The 25,572-nt window shown below is 36.0% G+C and overlaps 1 protein-coding gene across 2 annotated transcripts in view; it reads right to left on the reverse strand.

Moving 5' to 3' along the window:
* Window positions 1–25,572, reverse strand: part of SLC25A12 (solute carrier family 25 member 12) — a 95,341-nt gene that overhangs the window by 38,051 nt on the left and 31,718 nt on the right. Inside the window, exons 4-9 of one of the 2 annotated variants that reach the window (XM_065931759.1) lie at window positions 23,341–23,456; window positions 15,245–15,384; window positions 5,482–5,628; window positions 3,189–3,327; window positions 2,425–2,518; window positions 779–863 (exon numbers count right to left, since the gene is read on the reverse strand). In XM_065931759.1, coding sequence (XP_065787831.1) covers window positions 779–863; window positions 2,425–2,518; window positions 3,189–3,327; window positions 5,482–5,628; window positions 15,245–15,384; window positions 23,341–23,456 — 721 coding nt within the window. Of the gene's footprint in view, window positions 1–778; window positions 864–2,424; window positions 2,519–3,188; window positions 3,328–5,481; window positions 5,629–15,244; window positions 15,385–18,728; window positions 19,476–23,340; window positions 23,457–25,572 lie in introns of those variants that run through there. The other variant, XM_065931760.1, reaches the window with a different exon arrangement.

Genomic DNA, 25,572 nt, shown 5'->3' on the forward strand with positions numbered 1-25,572 from the left:
TATAACCTTCATCCCCACCCCCAAAACTATGTGACTACCACTGCAACTGAGGTTTCTTCCAAATGCCTCAGAAATAGGGTTTCAGTTTAAAACAAGATTTTTTAAAAATCTGCTCAATTCTACTCTTCAAGGTAATATATATCATGGAGTTAATTTTCCTACTAAGAGAGTATTTTTGAAACCAGAAATAAGGCTGCATTAACTTTACAGGACTCAGAAGTTATTGTTTTTATCACTCTTAACATAAACAAAAACTAGTATTATCAAAAATGTAATAATAATCAAGGTTTTCTTTCTAGTTCATTATTGACAGTTTTCCTGTGTTATTGTTGTAATCTATAAGACACTACAGTGAAAGATTCTCAGTCAAAGATTCATTTCAGTAGAGGAATGTCTTGTATTTTAAAAACCCTAAAAATACCAGTTTGATAATACAAAGTGAACTTCACACTAATCTTTAAATGTCACCAGACAAATGAAAGGAAAAGACTGCTACTCTGGGGGAGGGAAGCCAAGCCCATATATGTCTACACTTTTATCTTCCTCATCTTAAAAAGCTAAAAGAAAAAAAAAAACAAAACACAAACATAAATCTAGCTGCCCCATGAGAATACTCAATAAGGGTGAGGGTAGCAGTTCTATAAAGGTCATCTTTGAGTTAAGTAAAGTCTTTCTGTAAATCATGTCTTCATTTCCATAGATTCAGAAAGTTCAGGCTGTCATGTCCATACTACTTTAGCCTTTTTGAAGATGATTCTGTTTATGAGATGCCTCTTACCTGTCTCTGAAGTTCTGCCAGGTTGTAAGGTAAGGCTCCTTCAGCCAGTGGGGCTATTCTCTCAATATCTGCCAAAGTCAAGCGCCTTCAGGCAAAAATATGGGAAAGAAAGAACTGTTAGACACCGACAGACACCTCATACTAAGATCACCTTTCTTCAGAAAGAAAAGGGTGAAAAAGAACTATGGTTTAAAAGTAGTATTTCCCTATTCACACATCATTTTAGTAAGATTGAAAAAAAAAACCCAGACTTTGCTTGCCACACAAAAAGCAAAAGACTCTAAAGAAATAATAGAGAGTACACAAATTTAATGACTCTCAAGATAGATTAAAAAAACTAAAGAAATAATTCTTCTCAGAAGCAAAGTATAAACACTGACTGTTCAGTTCATACACATTGAATATATTTCTTTAGCATACATCTTTAATACTTAAGTGCAAAGTATCTTGAGAAGGATAAACACAAAAGTGATAGATACTGGTTGCTTTTAAGGGTAGAAGGGAGAAGGGGTGGATGGGAGATGTTTTTACAGTGGGCTCTTAAACTCTTTTGAGTTTTGAACTGACTGAATGAACTACTGTTTTAAAATAAGTGTATTGCATGAACCAGGCAGTAGGTCACTTCAGATCCAGTTTTGAGAAGCACTCTTTGCAAGCTTTTATTATCATGAAGGATGTTCAATACCTTTACTACAAATGTAAATTCTAGATGGATGAGGTATGGCCTGATATTTCATGTCAGTCATCAAAGACTGGCTGGTTTATTCAGTATCAACTCCAGCTTGACAATTTATTATGTAACATGAAGGCAATAAATTATCTATGTACACTCAACTTCTACTAGTCTTCAGTTCTAGGGTTAAAACCTATTTTTCAGATATGCCTACACTTACATAACTGCTAAAGCTGACTAAGAAAATCTGATCACTTAGTAGACCATGAGTCCCCTATTCCAAGGTCTTACTAGATGCCCACAGACAAAGCTTTTTCATCTGGATTTGTGTAAGACTTCACAAATGAAATACTCTCTATGTGCTTTGGGTTTTTTCAATTATAAAAGAGACATAAAACATCTAAGCTTAATTATGATGAGAACCATGATAATAATGTCACAGGCATATTTCAAGAAAATGATACCCTCCAACACAAAATGGTATATACTGTTTAGGAAAATGCCCACTCACAATGAATCAAAAAAGGTTGTAAGATTCCTGAACATGTACTTCAATTTATTTTATAAATTTAGGCAAATAGCCACAAATCTCTAAAAATTTCTAACCACCTCTACAGAGTCCAGATTAAATCAATTTTTCTGTCACTCACTTACTTCTCATTTCACTCTCCCCCTCCTATATAATTCTTCCTTCCCCATTTCCCTCTCTCACACTCTTCAACAACCCTTACTCCCTTCTTTACCTCTCTCTCCATTTCTTCCCTTCCTTTCTCTTCCCCTCCCCTTCCTGCTTTCCCTTTCCCTTCCTCCATTTCCCCCTAACTTCAGTCTGTCTTCACCTGTCTCATCCTCCTCCCCTGTTCCTCATATCTGCCTGTGTCTTTTTCTTGAAATTTATATACTGAGAACACCACTGCTTCACATTAAAGTAACAGTCCTAAAAATTTTCATGAGGAATTACTGGAATAGTTACCCTGTAGCATTATATAAGTCTGAAAGCTGGTATAGGATGTCAATTTCTAGTGGGGTGACTTGTCCATAGCGTATGGCACTCTGGGCAAATTCCTCTGAAAGAAAAAGAAAATACTTTAAAATCTTCAAAGACTCTTAACATATAAAAAACTTCTAGCTTAACTATTATCTGAAAGCTAAAAGCATTTTGGTATTATTTTTAAAATCTAGAACTGAATTTCAATATCTAAGTTCAGCCACATAGAAATAACTACAAAAATATGAAAACTGGCAAAAGATAAAATGTTAAGATGATGAAACAGTAAAGCAGGTAAAGTAATTTCAGAGGTAAAACAATCTCTTTAGATTCCTCTAACCTCATCTTGTTTATTTGCTTTGGTCTCCAGAGCTACAAGATAAAAGAACTGGCTCTTCTCCAGTCACTTAAAACATCCCACTACAATTCAGCAAAAGGAGTAGTCCTGCCCATCTTTCTGTGGCCACTCCTTCCTCATACAAAGAAGCCGTTGCCACTGATCTGTTTGACAGACTGGGCCAAGGTTCTTTTTAAAACTGTCAAAGCCACTTTTCCACTCCTGACCTCAGCATCCCATTAAATCCAACTGGATTTTTGGAGACCATGATGGTCCAAGTGAAATATACACACATGGTAACATACTTTCTAGATGTGGCTTCCCAGTAGGAAACCCAGATCAACCTCTCGCCCTAGGTAAAGAAAAGTGAAAATGCTGAGATTCGAATCAATATGTATTTTAAAAATCTTACCCTTTGTGACTTCAACATCTTTCCTTGTGCCAGCTAGAGTGCTATATATCTTACGAACAAGCTCCATGTTATTCAGTAAGGAGTTAAATGCATTGAAGTATGAGAAGCTAACCTGGTGTGAGATACTTCCTCCGGCTGCCTAGGAAATGACAACACAGAAAGTTAAACAAACAACAACAAAAACACATTTATGGACACCGAACTTTCTCAGAGAAGAAGCAAAGGTGTCTTCGTTACTAAAATGATAAACAACCAGTCCATAAACACAAGAAGGTATCATGCTGAAACACTCTCAGTGCATTTCAAGCCCTCAGGAAAGTCTATATAATTTAGGTGTTAAGGAAGAAAAGCAACATCTGGAAGTTGGACTTCATGGTTCATCTACCTATAAGGTCAAAAACAACAAATATAATTATCACAGATCAAAACCAATGATTATTTAAACAGGATTTTCAAGACCTTCAACTATGAAACTCCTGCTATTTCTGGATAATCCAAACCTCAACATACAATATAAGAAACATTTTTTAAACTTGCTTTTTTTTTTCATACCCATATAATAAAAACCAGTGGTAACTTTAAATTTTAAGACTATTTCACTTTATCAACTTTACTAATCTTTTCTTTTTTAGCTCCTTGTTATAATTAACATATAGAATGGTCTGTACTGAGCTCTGGATCTCTATGACAAAACGTAAAACTACCAAAAAACTCCAAAAAGATGTAGAGAAAATCTAGGGAGGATTTACTTGCTGTAAATGCGTCTTTAGTGGAATAGTGTTAAAGAGGCTCTCTCATGCCTGGGGAGGAATGGGGACAATACAGCCTACCCTACTCTGCAGGGTAGGAAGTAACTTCTCCCTCTATCCAACAGTTGGACATAAACTCAAAAGAGAATATTTTTCATAGCTTGCAAACGTTTAATTTCTAAGCCGAGTGAGAGGAATCCAGATGATCAAAAACATTCTCTATTAAAAACTCAAATACTTATGGAAATAACAGTGTGACAACCTTAATCATAAAGATCTATATTAAGGACAGTATAGGTAATGATGGGCATATGTTCCCACCTCCCATCCCTCACACACAAGCCTTAACCCAAATATATGTGATACTTGTATTAGCCTGAATTTGGATACCAGTGACCCAAAAAGCCAGATTCAAATTATTTAACATGTTCCTCCAGAAACTGAGATGGCATTTGGTAAACTGAGGCTATAACAGGTCTATCTAACTCAACTGGAAAAGATTAAAGGGGTCCCCTCACCCCAAGGTACTGAGTCCTTCTCTCTAGGATTTTCTTTTCTTCTCTCCTCTCTCTCTCCCTTACTTTCTTTTCTTCCTTCTTTCATGTTTTTGGCTAGGGTATGAGGTGAGGGTAGGGGAGTGGGAGATGGGTGTCAAGGAGGTGAAATGTGTAGGAGAAAGTGACATGCTCCATGTTCAAATTCACTGAAGAAAAAGAACAGAAGTTGATCCTTATACCCTGGTCTAAATCAGGGATAATGATCTTCAGCTGAGACAACAAAAGCGCTCATTGGCTTCCCTCCATTTAAAACAAGCAGCAATCAAAAACTTACACATAAGTACAATACAGGAACAAGAAAACTGGTAAGTGAGGACAGTTTCACCATTCTTTGTGAGGAAGTGGATGACATCAGTTTGCTATTGGCCCAGATGCTTACTTTACAGAGTTTAGCAGTTTAGAGAACAAAAAACTGTCTGGTCCATGCAGACTGAATGCACAGGTGAAGGGGCAGAGAGAGGAGTGAGCCACAGAGGCTGACGCCCACATATTTCCTCCATACCTTCTGCCACAGCCATGGTTATTAAAACAGTGTAGAGGTCAGTGATGATCCCTCTAGCAAACAGCACCCTGCAGGCAACAAAGGAAGGAGCCATCCTTATAGCAAGGCTTTGGGAGCCTGGTGGGATGGAAAGAGGCCAAAGGTGAAGGCAGTAGTGTCTGTGAGAAGTACTGCCCTCGGGAAAAAGTAATTGCACACCCTTGTCTACATACTCCCCTGTTTTCTTTAGGTGGACTCTGTAAATGGAAATAAACAATTTGGAAATATATGAGAGCAAGATTGTGGTGCTGATCTGGGGGGAAACTATTCACTATCACCACCCCCCCCACACACACATACCTCCGTTACACACATCTGATTACCTCCTACCAACCAAGAGTAAAGTTACAACAGATGAGAGGCAGACACGCCGAGGGACGCAAGCCAGGACAAGGGTTTCAAAGGTTTAAGGAAACAGAGAGTTGAAGTCATTGCTTTTCACTTACTGAGACTAAGTTCTCCTCCACGAAGGGAGTAAGCATGTGAGAGCGGATGGTAACCATGATGTCACTGAAATCCAGACCAGAGATCAGGCCACTTTTGCTTTTGTCTTTGAGAGCAAAGGCTTGCCTTGCATGTTCCAACTGTAGTTCCTGGGGGGAGAAGTCAGAAACAGGGCCTGAGGCTGACTGAAGCATACCCCAAATATGTGTTTTAGAAAAGCATGGACATCCTTCCTGTACATGCATTTACTTTAAAAATGAATAATACACATCTCTGAGTGTACAGCAAAACTCTTCATTTCTTTTCAAAAAGCACATTTTCCTGAAAATATACTTATTACAGGTTATTCCTCAGGAAGAAAAGTGACTCACAGAATGTCAATAAAAAGGGAGGGGAAAAAAAAAAAACACCTTTGTTTACTTGAAAAGTTTTCATTATTGAAAACAGAGTATCTTTTTAGTGCTTTAAGTTCTGCTTTTAAAATATGTAGTAACTCTCCTGCTTGAAGAAGTTATTGTCATCCCAGAGCTCTTTCTAGATTACAAGTAGCTCTCTGTATCCGAGGGTTTCATGTCCTTAGATTCAACCAACCACAGCTCAAATTCTAATATGAAAGTTATGAATAACAAACTGCAAAACACTGTTCATCTATCACTCTATGTGGCTTCCACAAACTGTAGAACAATCCAGAAGATCTAGGAACTTTTCAACTATTGGGCAGCCAAACTTTGTAGTAGGTGACATCAATTAAAAAAAAAAAAAAAAGTGGGCTTCCCTGGTGGTCCAGTGGTTAACAATCCACCTGCCAAAATCAGGGTATGCAGGTTTGATACCTGATCTGGGAAGATCCCATATGCTATGGGGCAACTAAGCCCGTGTGCCATAACTACTGAGCCCACACACCCCAGATACCATGCTCTCCAACAAGAGAAGCCCCTGCTCGTTGCAACTAGAGAAAGCCCCTGCACAGCCAAAATAATTAATTAAATAAATTTTTAAAGTGCAAGTAATACCCTAAGGGGAAGATCCCCTGGAGAAGGAAATGGCAACCCACTCCAGTATTCTTGCCTGGAGAATGCAATGGACAGAGGAGCCTGGTGGGCTACAGTCCACGGGGTCGCAAAGAGTCGGATACGACTGAGTGACTTCACTTTCACAATATCCTAAGGACTACTTAAAAGTCAAAATTAGAGCATTTCTTTCCTAGGACATGTGACACAATCCAAATAAATCTGTTATCACAACGTCATAATAGTGCTATTAGATGCCATTTTTACACTATCTGCAACTCTGGAAATAATGAAAGTGAGTCAGCTATGTCCGACTCTTCAACCCCATGGACTGTAGCGATTCAGGTCCTCTGTCCATGGAATTCTCCAGGCAAGAATACTAGAGTGGGTCGCCAGTTCCTTTTCCAGGGTATCTTCTCTATGGATTTCAGTCTGAGCCACCAGGGAAGGCCTTGGAAACAATATTGCTATCTAAATATATAAATATTATTCACAGAATATATATTAAACATTGCAATTAGCATTATCATTCATTTATAAAAGCCTACAAATCAATGTTGCTTTACCCTTTACTGACATTTAAAATAGCTTTTGATAGAAGTTTCGCCATTTTACTAATTATATTTTTTTTGTATCTCAACAGTGGTTGAAAGACATTAAAATTGGTTTCACTCGTAATTCATTAAACTGTAAATTTGTTTTATATTTGTATAAAACACACATATAAATATGTCCATAGTTGTATGATATTTAACAATAAAACAAATTTTTAAGTATTTTCTTAGCAGGTTGATAAGCTAGAGACAAGTCTATCAATAATCTTAACTTTTAAAAAATTTAATAATACCATCACACATATTTGGATTTTCTTGAAAAGACCAACAGAAGTAGAGAAACTAAAAATCAACTGGTAAAAATATATGAAAGATAGAGTACAAAATAAACAACAAGCATGATTTAACAAGGACTTCCAGGTGGCACTAGTGGTAAAAAAAAAAATCCACCAGCCAATCCTGGAGACAAGAGATGCGGGTTTGATCCCCGGGTCAGGACAATCCCCTGAGGCAGGAAATGGCAACCCACTACAGTATTCTTGCCTGGAAAATTCCATGGACAGAGGAGCCTGGCAGGTTATAGTCCATGGGGCTGTATACAGTCGGGCACAACTGAGCGACTAAGCACACGCATGATTTGACAAAATAGTTTTCTTTTCCACCCCTTCTACTTTTAAAATTCCAACTTATTAAAGTATAATTGACAAATAAAATTGTAGTATATTTAAAATGTGTACAATGTTATGATTTGATACATGTATACATTGTGCAAGGATTCCCACCATTGAGTTAATTAACACATCCATCACTTCACATACTTACTTTTTTTTTTGACAAGAACACTTAAGTGCTACTCTTAGCAAATTTCAATTATACAATACAGTATTATCATCACCATGTTATACATTAGATCTTCAGGTTTTATTCATCTTATAATAAAATTTATGCCCTTTTTCCAGCCTCTTCTTATTTCTCCTACCCCCTCCAATCATAATCATTATTTTACTGTTTCTACACGTACAATGTTTTATTTTTTAAGTGATACCAGGAAGTAGTTTTTTTCTGTGTCTAGCTTATGTCACTTAGTAGAATGCCCTCCAAGTTCATCCATGCAGTTGCAAATGACAGGATTTCCTTTTCTGTTGTTGTTGAATAGTATTCCATTGCATAAATGTGGAATGGTGTGTGTGTGTGTGTGTACACATACACATGCCACATTTTCTTTAACCACTCCTTTGTCAATGGACACTTGTTTCTATACCTTGGCTACTATGATAAACAAGAATACAGTCTATTTGAGATGAGGATTTTGTTTCCTTTGGATACATACTCAGAAGTAGGATTGCTGGATCACAGAAGCTCCTTTAACTCCTTGAGAAACTCCCGTATTGTTTTCCATGGTGGCTTTACCAGTTTACTTTCCCATCAACAGTGTACACAGGTTCCCTTTCCTCCACATCCTTGACGATATTTGTCATCTCTGGTCTTTTTAACAACAGACAACGCAGTAAGTGTGAGGTGGTATTTCATTGTGGTTTTGATTCACACTTCCCTGATTAGCAATGCTGAGCAAGTTTTCATGTATCGGTTGGTGATCTGTACGTCCTCTCTGGAAAAATGTTTATTCTGGCCCCTTGTCCATTTTGCAATTGCATTTGAGGGTGTTCGCTTTGTTCTGCTACTGAGCTGAATGAGTTCCTTGCATTTTTTGGATATGAATCCTTTATCAGATATATAGTTTGAAAATATTTTCTCCCATTCCATAGCTTAACTTTTCATTTTGCTGTTGGTTTTCTTTGCTGTGCCACTTTTCAGTTTGATGCAGTCCTACTTGTTTATTTTCCCTTTTGTTGCCTTTGCTTGTGGTGTCAAATTAAAAAAAATCATTGCCAAGATGGATGTCAAGGAGCTTACTCTCCATGTTTTCTTCTAGGGGGTTAAAGTTTCAGGTCTTACATTCAAATTTTTAATCCATTTTGAGTTGGCTTTTGTGTATGGTTTAAGATAGGAATCCCGTTTCCCCAACACCATTTATTAAAGAGACTACTCTTTCTCCATATTTACATGGGTTTATTTCTGGGCTCTTTATTCTGCTCCATTGATCCATGTGTCTGTTTCATGACAATATCATACTGTTTTGAATGTTATCCCTTCACAACATAGTTTGAATTCAGGATGTGTCATCCCTGCAGCTTTGTTCTTTCTCAAGATAGATTTGGATATTTGGGTTTTGTTTTTCTGTGTGTGTGGTTCCATACAAATTTGAGGATTGTTTTTTTCCATTTCTGAGAAAAACGCTGCTGGAATTTTGACAGGGATTGCACTGAATCCATAAATCCTTTTTTGAGTACTATGGATATTTTAACAATATTAATTTCTCAATCCATGAACACAAAATCTTTTCATTTATGTATTCAATTTCTTTCATCAACATCTTATAGTTTCCAGATCTTTCACTTAGTTAAATTTATTCTGGTTTCCTTCTTTTTTCATATTATTATGAAACCATCTTCTTAATTTACCTTTTCAATAGTTTGCTGCTGGTATACAGAAATGTTACTCAGTTTTGTATACTAATTTTATGTCTGACAATTTTCCTGAAATTATTTATTAGTTCTAACAGTATTTTGTGTACGCATAAAATCTTCAGGGTAGTCTACATATATTACGTCCTCTGCAAGCAAGGACAACTTTAATTTCTCCTTTCTAACTTGGATGCCTTTTATTTCTTTTCCTTGTCTGATTGCTCTGGTTAGGACATCTCAGGAGTAAGTTCCACTTGATTATGACCCTTTTAGTCTACTACTGAATTCAGTTTGCTAATATTTTGTTGAGAATATGTCCATCAATCTTTATCAGGGATACTGACCTGTTCTTTTCTTTTCCTATAGTGCCCTTGTCTGGCTTTGCTATTAGGGTAATATTGATCTTGTACAATGAATTTGGAAGAAGTGCACTCTCCTCTGCTTTTTGGAAGAGTTTGAGAAGGATTGGTATTAATTCTTCTTAAAATGTTTGGCAGTATTCATCAGTGAAGCCAAAATCACTGTAGATTGTGACTGCAGCCACGGAATTAAAAGACGATTGCTCCTTGGAAGAAAAACTATGACAAACCTAGACAGTATATTAAAAAGCAGAGACAACAGTTTGCCAACAAAGGACCCTATAGTCAAAGCTATGGTTTTTCCAGTAGGCATGTACAAATGTGAGAGGTGGACCATAAGGAAGGTTAAGCACCAAAGAATTAATGATTTCCTCTAGTGGTGCTAGAGGAGACTCTTGAGGGTCCTTTGGACAGCAAGGAGATCAAATCAGTCAACCCTAAAGGAGAGCAACCTTGAACATTCACTGGAAGGACTGATGCTAAAGCTGAAGCTCCAATATTTTGGCCACCTGATGTGAAGGGCCAATTCACTGGAAAATACTATGATTCTGGGAAAGATTGAGGACAGGAGGAGAAGGTGGCAACAGAGGATGAGATGGTTGGATGGCATCATCAGCTCAATGGACATGAATTTGGGCAAACTCTGGGAGATGGTGGAGGACAGAGAAGCCTGGTGTGTGGCCGTCCACGGGGTCACCAAGAGTCAAACACAATTGAGCAACTGGACAACAACAGTGAAGCCGTCTGGTCCTGGACTTTTCTCTATTGAGAGGTTTTTATTTACTAATTCAATCTCCTTGCTAGTAACTGGTCTGTTTAGATTTTCCATTTCTTCATGAAATGGAAGTAGGTTGTATGTTTCTAGGAATTTATCCATTTCTCCTAGGTTATCTCATTTGTTGGTGTATAACTGTTTATAGTAGCTTCTTATGATCTTTATCAGTTGTAATCAGTCTCCTCTTTCTGATTTTGAGTCTTCTTTTTTCCTTAGTGTAGCTAAATGTTTGTCAATTTTACTTGTTTAAAAAAGCCATTTTTGGTTTCATTGATCTTCCTATTTTCTTTCTAGTCTCTATTTCATTTATTTCTGCTTTGATCTTTGTTAACTCCTTCTGACTTTGAGCTTATTCTCTTTCCAGTTCCTTGAAGTACAAAGGTAGACTGAGGTTTTTATTTTTTTGTAATGCAGGTGTTTATCACCATAACCTTCCCTCTTAGAACTGCTTTTGCTAAGCACCAAAGAATGAATGCTCTGGTACGCTGTGCTTCCATTTTCATTTGTCTCAAGATATTTTTTTACTTTTCTTTGATTCTGTCTATGAACCATTATTTAGGAGCATGCTGTTCAATCTCCAATTTGTAAATTTTTTCCTCTTCTACTTTAGTCCTTCTCCCTAACCCACTTCATATTTTTATCACCTCAGTTCCAACCACATCATCCCTCAAATGAAGCAGGCATTTAAAATCTCTATTTCAGCCTTAAAATATGGTTGAGAGCATTCCCCAAGGAAAGGATATTCCTGAGCAGCATCAGAAGCAGACACACATCTACTCCATCTTATATAGGCTTTCTCTTCCGCACTTCTGCTTATTTTCCTCCCGATTTATGCCTTTGTTGTATCTTTGTCTTCTCCATGCACGCATCTTAACCTCTCAGAAATATCCAGTGGCAACCATGGGCATGATTAAGCCGTATTAATAACACTTAGTACTGAAGAAAATGTGCACCTTTATGTTAAAGACAAAGCAGAATCCTCACTGCAAGACTAATGTCAGAAGAATAGATTTTCTATTTTCTATCAGGTCAACAGTTAAAGGACTCTTTTGTATCTTTTAAAGATATATGTATTTGAAGTATCACATATGCAACTATAGATTAAATGGAATTGCCTTCCAAATTCTCGAGTATGGAACAGAGTGGTAAGTATAGGTAAAAAAAATAAATAAATAACTGGTCAATATATAATTGTTGAAGCTGGTTGATGGGTACATGGGTTGTTGTTTTTTTTAATATAGACATCTTTCAAAATAAAAAGTTAAAAAATTTAAATTAAGGCCTTCAAAAAGAAGCAACTAAAGGAAGAAAGTTCTGCATATAAGCTCTCCATTTATGTAGTATAATCAAAACATTGGGTAGAATAGACAATGTGATCACCCTAAAAAAAAAATATTCTGGACTTATAAAAGATAAAATAAAGATATTGTAAAGAGATAAAAATATTCTAATAATAAAAGAAAATAAATCTGCTTCCAGATTGAAAGGGCAGGAAAAGGAACTGGGGAAAAGAGTAAATAAAGGAAGTTATACTAAAGCTAAAGATCTTGTGTTCTTAGAAATGCATCTCATCTAACTATGAGATAAAATAGCAGAGCTTCAGAAATACCGTGGCTTTGAATGAGACTGAACTCATACATTTAGCTCTGTCTTTCAAAATTCTATTCCTCACCAAAAATCCCAGTAAAGAATGAAAAACAGACACTCAAAGACAAAGAGAACCAAAAAAGAAGACAGCAACTACATTTTTAAGGTTAGAGTGCAAAGAGGCAAATGATAACTGGCTTAGAAGGCCCAAGAAAACTAGAAAAGCAAAAAAAGCAATCCAATGTACGTAACAGAATCTGCTAAAGCCTCATGAATTGGCAGTACCAGTACCCCTAGAGTGATGGTGAAGGTGGCAATGAGAACAGGAAGCTTAGATGGAAGTTTGTTTATAAAGCAGTTAGTTGCCTGCCATACTCCACCAGAGCTGGGCCTCTGGCCTGTTCCCAACCCTGGCAGACAGCAAGGTGAGTTTTAACAGAGGATGTCCGGACTAAGAGAGACAAGGCACAGATGAAAGGAAGAAAATAAACGAGAGTCCACTTCCACTGGAGGAGGAAAGGGCAACCCACTCCAGTACTCTTATCTGGAAAATTCATGAACAGAGGAGTTGGCAGGCTACAGTCCATAAGGTTGCAAAAAGTCGGACATGACTGAGCACACATACCACCTCCATACTGAATACTGAGACCTGTAACCCTCTTGTCTTACTCAGCAACCTAAATATCAAAAGCCAGGTCTAATACTTCAGATGGGAAGCCAAATGATTATTCTGATTCCCCTATCCAAAATAAAAGACCTGAACTAGAGGGTCCCCAATAAGACCACCCACCCAGAGAACTTTACAGTAAGGTACATGAACCCAAAGCTCCCAATAAGCCTCAATCCTAATTTTAATATGAGCAGAGGACCCCGAATCATTAGACTTGGAAGAAGAGCTACTAACAGGAAAAACGGAGATCCAAACAAAAAGAAATAAAGTAACTTGAAGGAAAAAGGCAGATTGCAAGAAGAAAATTTAAAAACAAAACACCTGTCTATAATATTTTTGGAGAAGTGAGAGAAAATAGTACATTCATGAAAGAAGAACAATATAGTATTTTAAAAGGAATATTAGGAAACCAAAAAGAACTCCCGAAAATTAGAAATATAATAAAAACAACTTAATAGAAGATTCAGGAGAGAAAAGAGAACTAAAGGATCATACAGTTATTATATTTACTAGTTCAAGGCAAGAAAAAAAAATAGAAGAATATTTTCAAGAATTAAAGTACACAAGCTTTCAAATTAAAAGAGCCCCTGAATGTCCAACACAATGAATAAAAATAAACTCACATCAAGGTACAGCATCATGAAATTTCAAAATACTGAAAACAAAAAAATCTTAAAACCCTCTAGAGTGGGGTAAAAAAAAAATGTCAAAAGAGAACCAAAAAAGAATGGTAATTAACTGCTCAGTGGCAACACTGGATGTTAGGGGGGGAAAAAGAGGGATTTACTTTCAAATTAGGTGGAAAATAAATTCGTACTAAAATTCTATACCCGGCCAAACTAAATGTAATGATACAGCAGAGGTTTTCAGATGTAAAAAGTCTCACAAAAGAATTCTTTTACTTTCCTTAGGAAGCCCTTGCAGTAAGTACCAAAAAGAAGGGAAAAAAATCATAGCAAATGAAGAGATGAAATCCAGCAAATGGAAGGTTCAACATAACAGAAAGGCAAATGGACTTCCCAGTATGAAGGTGAAGGGCGATCACAAGCTGATAGCTATGTAATAAGTACAAAGTCAGGTATCAGAAAGTTCCAGAAAAGTGGTGCAGGGGCTGTGGAAAACTGTCTGGTAGTTCCTCAAAAAGTTAAAATTATCAAGTGATCCAATAATCCCACACCTTAGAGATACACTCAAAAGATTCGAAAACAGGTATTCAAACAAATACATGTACACCAATGTTCACAGCGGCACTATTCATAACAGCCGAAAGGCGAGAACCCAAGTGCCCATCAACTAACGGATAGACAAGATATGATATACCCACACAATGGAATATTATTCAGCCACAGAAAGAATGAAGTATGAAGTACTAATATATGCTACACACAGGTAATCCTTGAAAACACTATGCTAAGATAAAGCCAGACACAAGAATTCACACTGTATAATTCCATTTATATGAAATACCCAGAGTAAGTAACTCCATAGAGACAGAAAGTAAACTGGTGGCTTCACTAGCTGAGGAGAGGCAAGAATGGAGTGTGACTGCTTCTTTGGTATAGGGTTTTCTTTTGGGGTAATGAAAAGATTTTGGAATCAGAGCTGGTTAATGTAGTAAATGCCACTAAATTATGCACTTTCACATGGCTAATTTAATGTTAAGTGAATTTTACCTCAAATTTTTTTAAAAAAGAAAGCTCCTGGATTGCTCCAAGAGAACAAAACTGATCAAACACTTATTCTGTTATTAACATATTAAAAATGAGAGTTTAATAACTGAGGCAGAGTCTGAGAATGAATTAGCATTAACACACAGAAAATGAACCAATAAAAATTAGAGTCTCTAAGAAAAGTAATCATTTTAGTCATGTACAGTGTTTACAAAATTGTGGTGATTCAAATATGATAATCTAAGCAGAATCATGACATGATTATATGGAGGGTGGAAACAGAAAATGTCTGAGAGGGAAAGGTGAAAGAGCTAGTTGCTAATCTTCAACGGTTCAAATTAAATTTAAAAAATATCTAAGAGTGAAAAATTAAAAATTGAAGTATCAGCACTTCAAAACATTTAAATGTTTATTATTTAAAGCTATGAAAGTAAACACTGAAGGAAAGAAATAACTGTAAGAATTTAAATAAATTGCCTCTGGTAGTGGGAAACGAAAAATGAGGTTAAAATTCCACAGAGAATTGCTATTTTTTTTGTAATAAACCTAATAAAACTAAAAGGGAAGGATATGGAATGTTATATATTTACACTGGTTATGAAAAACTAAGCTCACCTGAAGAAACTGTGTGAATTCTGTGTAGTTAAGGTGCTTCTTCCGATTATGCCCAAAGTGTAGCCGGATAAATTCACAGTCCCAATTAAAAGGGATATGATGATGAATAGTAGTCTGTCCAAAAATTTCTTTGACATTTTCTTGAAAAGGAAAATAAAAATAAATAAATTATATCTGGAATAAGTAGTTTAGTCCACTGCAATGTTCCTACAGAAAGAAATTAAGAGAAATTTTAAAAGTCAATATTATCTGCTTCTATTAAGATTAGCTGCAAAATTTTTTGTGCCCAGAAACCCATGCACAGGAACACAATTGATACAAAATATAATTTTACAGTTAAGATTGTGTACCATTACATATAAGGCCATGAGATTCTTAATTTCTCTTGATTTAATTTTAATTAGGAAGTGATTTATATCTTGCACTATAAATGGCTGCTACTTTGCATTCCAGTATAAAATCAATAGTGTTTTCCCGGTTCCTCAAGGAGTCGAATTAAGCCCTTTATCAGAAGCATGAATAGCTAAATTACGGTATAATGCAATATTTGTCATACTAAGTATGGCTTGATTGAGGCTTGATTATTACATTCACACTAGCCTGAATATATCTATTGAAGATAGGTATAAGAAATACTACCCAAAGCATATCATTAGCTCAGCAGCAAGCACCTTATTAAAAGCTTCTGATATTGTCAAAAATATGGTCTTGACACAAAGCTTCAAAATCCCCGTAAAACCATGATTATTAGTCTCAGCTATTAAAATATTTTAAGATAAGTGAAATTAGTGATTCACTTTTAAATAAAGAAGGACTAAACACAGTATACTAACTTTTAGATAGGAACCAGTCACACCATGTAATATACAACCAAAACCCTCCGACAGCTTGTCTTCATGCACTGACAATGGCATTCACCTTCTTACACAGTTCTACACTCACTAGAAAAGTCAATTCACAAATGACTGGTACTTTAACAAGCATAGACTGGATAGACTAATTTAGAAGCTCATGCCAAAAAAAAAAAAAAATCATTAACAAAGTTAAGAAAGCAGGAAGCCTTTTTTACTGATGTCTTAAGAACAAAATTATTTTCAAATTTAAGCCAATTATATTAGTGAAAGGCTTTCACTATCTATAGCTGTCAATTATATTAAGAATTAGTAAGTATAAGCTTAATGTTTTATAATCTCCAACTATGCTATTTTATCTAATTTCTGAAAATTCTCTAAACAGATATAAATCTCACATTGTAAATGGTTTAATGGATTCCCTTTAGATTTAATATACTTTTTTTTTTTTGATAAAAGCATTGCTATGGTGGGGAAGTGGGAGAAGTGTAAGAATCCTGAACTGGAAATCCTACCAGTTTGGACTCAACACGACAGCTCTGAATAGGTCACAGCGATCGGTCAGTTGGAAGGCGGCATTGGATGTCACTGGGGAGATGGGATTCTCATCTTTTCTTTCAAATGGAATGTAGCATCTATTTCTGGCCTAAATAGCAACAGTATTTCAGAGTTTTCAAATCATGTCAATTATTTTCATCTTCCATAAACACAAATCAAAGATATGAGCTTTAGTTTCTGAAAGCAAAGAATTAATGCAGTAGCAAGTTATGGGATCCTAAGCAACACAGAGGATTACCCTCAACTCTACGTGAGACTTCAACAAGTTGTAAAATATGTTAGTTTATGAAATTATTAAAATAACAAGGATGGCAGAAAACTCTTTTGAGCTAAAAATACTATGGCAGTTTAGCAAAGATTTTTTTTTTTAGGATCCTCCTACCTGCTTCTCTTTCCAAATTAATTTGGTTTCTTATTTTAAGTATTAAACTAAGGGAATATGAAAAAATTGATGGAAAGCATATTAGGATAACTTAATTACATAAGATAAATTATTAAAGGGAATAAGTTTTTTTATAACCTTTATTTAAAGGTCACAACTCTCCAAACTCAACTGCTTGATAAGAAATATACTTACTGCTACCTAAGTAAGTTTTATACAATAGCAGAATAAAACTGAATTCCCTTTGTATGATTGGAAAATACCAGAATCTCATGTGAAACTATATCAAATAAAACCAGACTCAAAATCTTTCAAACTTATGAAAATTTAATGAACCATAAAAATTGCTTTTTCTATCACAAAAAGGACATGTATAAACCAAAATTACAATGTGTAATTTACATTCATAAAAAAATAGCACTATAATAAAAACTTTTAACTAAAATCCTATTTAGTAAATTTCTTAGCAACCTTTAAATAAGATCTTACAATACCTTTGAAACAATTAAAGTGATGGTTTAAATTACTCATAGTAATTTCTCCAAACATAGAAATGTCATTTTCCATGAATATTTGTTTAAACATTTCCCACTTCTCCCAAAGTGGTCAGCTGACAGTTTTGTACATGGTTTTATTATGACCATTATTACGTGCTATGGTTTATTCAGTACCCACAGACACTTTTAATTATTTTAGCCATGTCACAGGTTGCAGACTTTCAAACCTGCTCTGGCATCTCTTGGTGTATCCCACTTCCTTTCTGTTGTTGTTTCCGCTACCAACTCCCTAAGGCTAAATCAGGACGCTCAGAGAAATAATTAGTACAACCACTGCTTTAAAGTCAAATTCATAATTGCCACTTTACTTTTACCAGGATATGCTTATCCAAAAAAAAAAAAAAAAAGGTTGTACAAAAGCTCCAGAACTGGAGAGCTTAATACTGAGGGAATAGCCCAAAGTGCTAATGATCTCCTCTTATCCAGTTTTATCAGGCTCTGTATGACATGAAAGGGGGGCACCAATAATCTCAAAAACACCCAATGTATCCGACTGAAGCTACATAGTAAGTTTCTCCCCAGAGAGAATCCCGTCTTTCCAGTGGCAAACAAAGGTCTTTAGCTCTCTAAGCAGTGCTATTTCAGTGGCCACAGTTCTGGCTTGGATGAAAGTGATGGGAGTCACATCTTACTGGCAACAGGATCATGACTGAGTGTTTTATATCAGGTTGGCATTGCTAAGGGAAATAGGAATCCATTTGTTTTCTGACATACAGAAAACAAAAGACCACTTTTTCACTTCCTGCGGAGCATGGGCTTATAAAAGAGATGGTTTATAATTCCTTTGAAAAGGGAAATGGGGTCAGATACAAAAGTAGCCTGTCATGTTCTCTTTGCTTAAAGGAGAGGAGCACAATGATCTGTCAGGAGGGCAGGTAAATGGTGACAACTGTGATTAAGTAAAAATGTTCACAGACCTATAACATTAGTCAGTTTAGCTGTATCAGTCACTTATGATGATTGGACTAAATGAAATACACTGAAGCACATATATTATGTAAATATGTCTTAACAGAGGTTTTAACTTCCCCAGCAGCCCACACTGTGTCTCCCCATCTTATCCACCCTCATCCCTCCCCTGGTCCTTATGGGAGCTTCCTATTGGTCTTGTTCACCTTTCTGCAGTACAAAATTACCTCTGACCGGGGCTGGCACTCTTCTCCAAGACTGCCACCATGCCTGTTCCATGAATGAGCCTGGAAGGAGCTGCTGTACCAACGGTGTGGCCAGAGAACTCCTCCTGTAGGTATACAAGCCATCAGCCCTGTGACACAGCCCACCTACCATCAGCCCAACGACATCCTGATTCCAAGGATTCCAGCCCAGCAGGAGCCACTGCTTCCAGCTTATAGGCTTGAGAGCAAACATTTTTATTGTCAGAGGGGAAAAAAGAGAGTCCTCAACAGCCAAGTTTCACCTGCACAATTCTTAAAGTGAAGTCAGAGAGGCTTTTAAAAGGACTCCCACCATGAACAATGAATATCCTTGTGTATAACTGAACAAAAACAATGGCAAGACTTGTGGAAGAGCTTCTCAGAGAAAGAAAACTTGAGGGGAAAGAAGAGGAACAACTAAGAGACTGAAAAAGAAAACAAAGGAAAACAAACAACAACAATAAAAAGATCAACAACAGGAGCTTGTAGAAGTCCCAGCCAACACAGCATGTCAAGCCAGACTTCTAAGTCCTACTTCAGGTGGCTTCATTTCTGGGTAACCTCCTCTGTTTTACTGAGGGAAAAGTATTTCTATTAACCCCTTTACCTACCTCCAAAAGGGACTACTGCACAATCAGTCCACACAGTAGTCCTGCTGCCCAATATATGTAAAGGTCCATTTCTCAGGAAAAATGAGCTTACATTTAAAGAGCATCTATTACTATAGAAGGTAGATGCTTCAACAATCTACCATCAAATGGCATAAAAGTAAGCGATACCATGTCCTTTTTTTACCTCAAACTCTAAGCTACTCTAGCAGTCTTGAGTATTAATGTGACCTTCTCTGTAATATCTGAGTCTCAAAAGTTCTTACTGATTTAATTTGAACACCCAAGTGAAGCTCTCATTCTTACCAAGTTAAACTAGGTATTTATTACCATTAGAATTTCATATTATACCATGTCTAGAGCTTTGTTTCCACTGACAGAGGATATGACATTTTTCATATGTAGACTTCCATCTCCTAAACCTTTTAACCATAGCAGCAGTCATGCCTAAAACACTCCAATCTGATTATTATTCCCTTTATGGAAAAAGAGTATTTTAGAGGCACAAATGGAACACATATTTATTTGCTATACACATTGGTGGTCAAACAGCATAAAATTAAAAGCAAACCCTATTTCTTGAGAGTTCTACAGTCAGGGATAAAGATATGCCCCTGGAAAAGTTTCCTTATAACAGTTCCCATTTCTAGGCAAACACTTTTAGAACACAATATTGATGAGCTTTTTAATAGGAAATTTAGAATACATAACATTTTATATTCATTTATTAGTTAATAGGTAAGAGTATTGTTGGGTTTTTTGGAATCCTTGTTAAAGCAACAGGTTTCTTCTTCTTCTTTTTTTAATCTTAGGACAAAGGTATGGCAACTATTGACAACGCAGTGTAGGATAGCTGGTTATCTTGGTTACCTCAATCCAATTCTATTGAGCAGAACACCCAGTACACTAGTGGATGATAGTGAAAGCAAGGCAAGTTTACACTATATCTAGCACACACCAATCATGCAATGGCCCGTAGAAGGCTCATGCCACCAGGCAGAAACAGATATACAAGCCATTAAGTAATCATCCACAGCATGCATTAGAAGTTTCACTAAAAGAACACCAAAGAAGAAACAACTAATCATGCTATTCATTCTTTTAAAAACTTCAGAACCCTCTCCTGAGCTTGTACATTCTGAAATGGATTATCAACGTCTTGATCTAAGTCCTCTCCCCTACAGCAAAGGCATCTTTAAAAAAAAGCTTGTCCAGCATTCAAGTAAATGTTATTCAATACTGCTATATATATAGATACTTGAAAGAGGTACACAATTTAAGTACACAATTTGATGTGTATAAAAGCCATATCTAAAAAACAAAAGCAAAGATGAGAACAATATATACAGACGTACACATAAATCATCAGAGTCCATGAGACAGAGATAATACTGATGGCATAATAGTCTTTCCCTATTCCATTTTATTTTGCATCCAATATTCTCTCCTGGCTTTCTCTCCTGATGTGCACAAGAAAAAACTATACTTTAAATAAGCTCTAAACTAGAAAACATAAGTCCATCAGGTGAAAAGGATTGAGTTAGAAAGGATCTAAATTTTCTTTCTACCTAAACATACATCTATAAAGATATAAGCATAATTCTTTTTATTAAGTGAGTACAAACATTAAAACTGACCTTTATCACAGATCCAAAATTCTATTAAAATTAACTCCAGGTTAATTATTTCCTTATGCTGAAATTCTGTAGTCGAATACAGCCTGAAATGAGTGGGCCTTAGAAATCTTGTTAAATGGCATTTGTAACAGTTTCATTGCTTTTTTCTCTCCTTCATTATGATTCATTATAGTTAAGAAGGTTTGTCTAAAAATCAATCCTCAACATTAGGGAAGGGAATGGTCCAGGTCCCCAGGATTTAGGTGAACACCATCAAGAGAACCATCCAGTTGGCCAGGGATCACAGGAACAACATCAAAAGGGAGTTCAAATTCATCTTATTCTATAAGAATTTTCCCAACTCTAATATGGAGCAGTAGAACGAAGGATTCTGGAGGAATTCCATGTTCTGTTTATACCAGGTGCTATAAAAACTGATTCATTTTGCTTTTAATTCTATTTGTATTTTCTTGAGGTCTTAACTCATAAATCAGTATGAGGGGAAAAACAAAAGATCTATAAAACGCTAAAGCTGGAGTCTAATAACTATAAGCTTTCATTTGCATGAAATAATATGGTGTGTATAAACCATTCAGCTACTTCCTACACATTTTAATCCACTAATCAACAATGGTATGAATCTCTATTGTTAGTCTGTTGAATGAACTGACGAGTGACTTATTTTTTAAAATAGAAATTGGAAAAAGCAATCAAAGAATCATAATACCAAGGTAAAAGTGGCAAAGTAAGTTAGAATTTGGCTTCGGGAAATCTAATTTTTAATCAAGGACACATGATAGAAGTATGGGTATACTGTCACTAACACTGATATTTATATCAAGTTATTTCCCAAGCATTTGTGCACCATTTTTAGAAGGCACACGAACATGTGTGGTAACTACTGAATATAGAAAATGCAACATTCTTAGAAGTACAAAGTTAATGCTGAATGATCAGATGATAAAGCCTTTATGTTTTAAACTATAAAATCTAGGCTTTTCTGAGGAAAGTCAATATTCTTTAGGAGGCAGAAAAGGCCAGGGCTTGCTCCAAAGAGAGAATGCTGAGATAAACACAGAAACCTAAAGAGCTCTGCGTAGGTATTTATTTGGGAAAATGTTCTTACACAGAAGACAATGGGTCAGTGGGCAGAAGAAATCAATTAATGCCGTGCTAGAACATATGCCCAAGAAGATGACAGCAAAAGCAACACTAGTCCTTTCCAATGCCTGTACTTTCTCACCATTCTTACCACAGCAGTGACACGTCTCCCTTTGGGTTTAACAAGAGGATATTTGTTTTCTAACAAACACTACAGTGATAAATACTTAGCACCATGGCTCAGGGGAAGCCAGATTTTCAGGAGTCTCTCTACCACAAACTGATGCCAATTCACAGTGCACGCCACTAAAAGGGCTCAAGTTCAGTTTTACAAGATGAAAAAGTCCTGGAGATGTGTTTCATGACAATGTGAATATACTCAACACTCCCGAACTGTATGCTTACAAATGGTTAAGATGCTAAGGCTAGTGTTAGGTACTGTTTACCACAATGAAAAAAAATTCAAATATTAAAAAAAGGGAGGAGTGCTCTAGGTCCTTGAAAACACTACTTTTTAATTGAAAAGTCTATTGCAGGAAAAATTAGCTGATACTTTTACTAAACACATACTAATTTCTGGAAGTAGGCCTCTTCTAAAAAACTAATATATAGCTATATACAGAAATCCTAGTTTGTACACTTTTGAGACATCCACAGTGTGCTCAATGATGTGCCTACCAAATGATTTAAATGGATTTCTACACCCAATTCAGAAGGCAACTTTAATATTCTAGCCTTCTTTTCTAAAATCAAAAATTTTAAATGGGGCTTCAGAGAATGCTAACTATTCCTGCCTTAACTCCTTCCTTCAGTTCCTTCCTTCAGTTCTTGGGCATTAACATGACACAGTAGCAATTTTCCAAAGAGGCTCCAGAGAAGCTCTGAATTCTCTACCCTGAAACCCCTTAAAGAATGAGATGATTACTCCATGTTGTTCAGTCTGTTTCAGAAAAAATCTATCCCAGACTGGCCCAGAACAAGGTAATTTTATACCACCAACTTTAGGAATATGAAAGCATCAGAGAGGCAATGAGTTGAAGCAACAACATTCCTATGTTCCTTAATTTTTTTTTGCAATAATCTAATGCTTTAAAGAAAATAAAACCATTTTAATTTTATCTACATAAATTCTTTAAGGAAATTAAAACTTCATCTTCTGACTAGCTCTTAAATAAGCAGCAATCTGTATGCAGTTACTAAATTTAGCAATTAAAGATTGAACCAGCCTCACTAACTTCACTTAACTATATAATCTTTTTTTTTTCTTACCAAATGTCACCTCTCCATTTCCACTCTTGTCAAATAATTGGAAAGCCACTATGAACATGGAATCTGGAGCACATAATACAGATTCAAATGCCAAAAACTCTTGATAGGAGATCAACCTGGAATAAAATATAAAATATCATCAGCTGGTAACCTGCCTTTACAGTACGAACTATAGCTCAGGGTAACCAAATAACTGATGAAGGGAAGTTTCTCTATAGTGGTATTCCAGATAATAAAGACAGAAGGAATGATAGAATATTGGTTGGTGGTGGTGTAGTCGCTAAGTGGTGTCCAACTCTTGTGACTCAGTGGATTATAGCCCACCAGGCTCCTCTGTCCACAGAATTTTTCAGGTAAGCATACTGGAATGGGTAGCCATTTCCTTCTCCAGGAAGTCTTGCTGACTCAGGGACTGAACCTGCATCTCCTGCTCTGGCGGGTGGATTCTTTACCACTGAACCACCAGGGGAGCCCATGATAGAATATTACCCTTTTGTAAACACATTGATGGACCTAAGCAATAATCAACAGTCCCTAAATATCACAGAAAGAAAGAGACTGGATGAAAAATAATTGAAACTGAATCTGACCAAGTCTCTAGATCAGAGTTTCCAAACCTCCGCACTCAACAGTGACATTTGAAGCTGGGTAACTCTGCTGTGGGAGGCCTCCTATGCATTGTATCATGTTTAGCAACATCACTGACCACTAGACGCCAACACCACCCAGCACGTTGAGAACCAATGTTTTAGATGTAATCAACAATTTGCAGAAAAATATAAAGGACAAAGAAGCATGTTAAATTAAACATTATGACAGAAACACAATCAGCAAAAATGTAGACTGTGGTAATCTAGAAATTAACATTCCGGAGTTGGAAAAAAAAACTTTTAAAGAAGATACGGAAAAGAACCACATTAAAGACCTAAAAGATACAGCAATTAATTACAAAGATACAGATCTTATTTGGATTCTGATTAAAACAAAATAAATTTTTTTTAGTTTATAAGAAAACCAGGAAATGAAAATACTGATATAACACAAATGCTTGATAATACTGACACATCAATATCTTTGAGATTTGTCTTTGGTAATTTTTCTTATCTTATAGAAATACACATTGAGATATTTATAGATAAAATATGTCACCTGGAATTTACTTCAAAATAATCCAGGGGATGGAGGAATGGGTGGAGATATAAGTGAAATAAATTTAGTAATTATCCTCACAATTACTAAAAGTAGGTGTATTTTTTAAAAAAGGTGTAGTCACACTTTATTAAAGTGAACTCTAACATGAACTGGGGTGATTACATGCAACAGCGCAGTTCATTCTTGGTTTAAAAAAAAAAAGTCTTAAAAAAGAATTAATACTCAAGGTGGATAATTTTGACAAAGTTTTGTTTCACTTTTACATATATATATATACATAATATATATATGTGTGTGATTAAACTATACTGGCAAATAAAAGCACAAATGAACCTCAAAAAAAAGTGGGTTGATGAGTATATTGAATTTATTACACTACTCTTTCTTTTATATATTTGAAATGCCACTAATAAAAACTTTAAAGGAAAATTCAAAACAAAAAGGAAAACCAAAGCTTATTCATCCTATAATACTAAAGGCTATGAAACTAGCCAGAGGCCAAAACTACACTGAAATAGCCTTCAATGGATTTTTTTCTAATTTATTTTTTAATTGAAGGATAATTGCTTTACAGAATTTTGCTGTTTTCTGTCAAACCTCAACATGAATCAGCCACAGGTATACATAAATCCCCTCCCTTCTGAACCTCCCTCCCCTCCCCCTCCCCATCCCACCCCTCTACGTTGATACAGAGCCCCTGTTTGAGTTTCCTGAGCCATACAGCAAATTCCCGTTGGCTATCTATTTTACATATGGTGATGTAAGTTTCCAAGAAACTCTTCCCACACATCTCACCCTCTCCTCCCTTCTCCCCATGTCCACAAGTCTATTCTCTATGTCTGTTTCTCCATTGCTGGCCTGTAAATAAATTCTTCAGTATCATTTTTCTAGATTGTGTATATATGTGTTAGAATACGATATTTACCTTTCTCTTTCTGACTCACTTCACTCTATAATAGGTTCTAGGTTCATCCACCTCATCAGAACTGACTCAAATGCATTCCTTTTTATGGCTCAATAATATTCCATTGTGTATATATACCACAACTTCTTTATCCATTCATCTGTCAATGGACATCT

The sequence above is a fragment of the Muntiacus reevesi genome, chromosome 3, assembly GCF_963930625.1.
Source record: "Muntiacus reevesi chromosome 3, mMunRee1.1, whole genome shotgun sequence".
Lineage (NCBI taxonomy): Eukaryota > Metazoa > Chordata > Mammalia > Artiodactyla > Cervidae > Muntiacus > Muntiacus reevesi.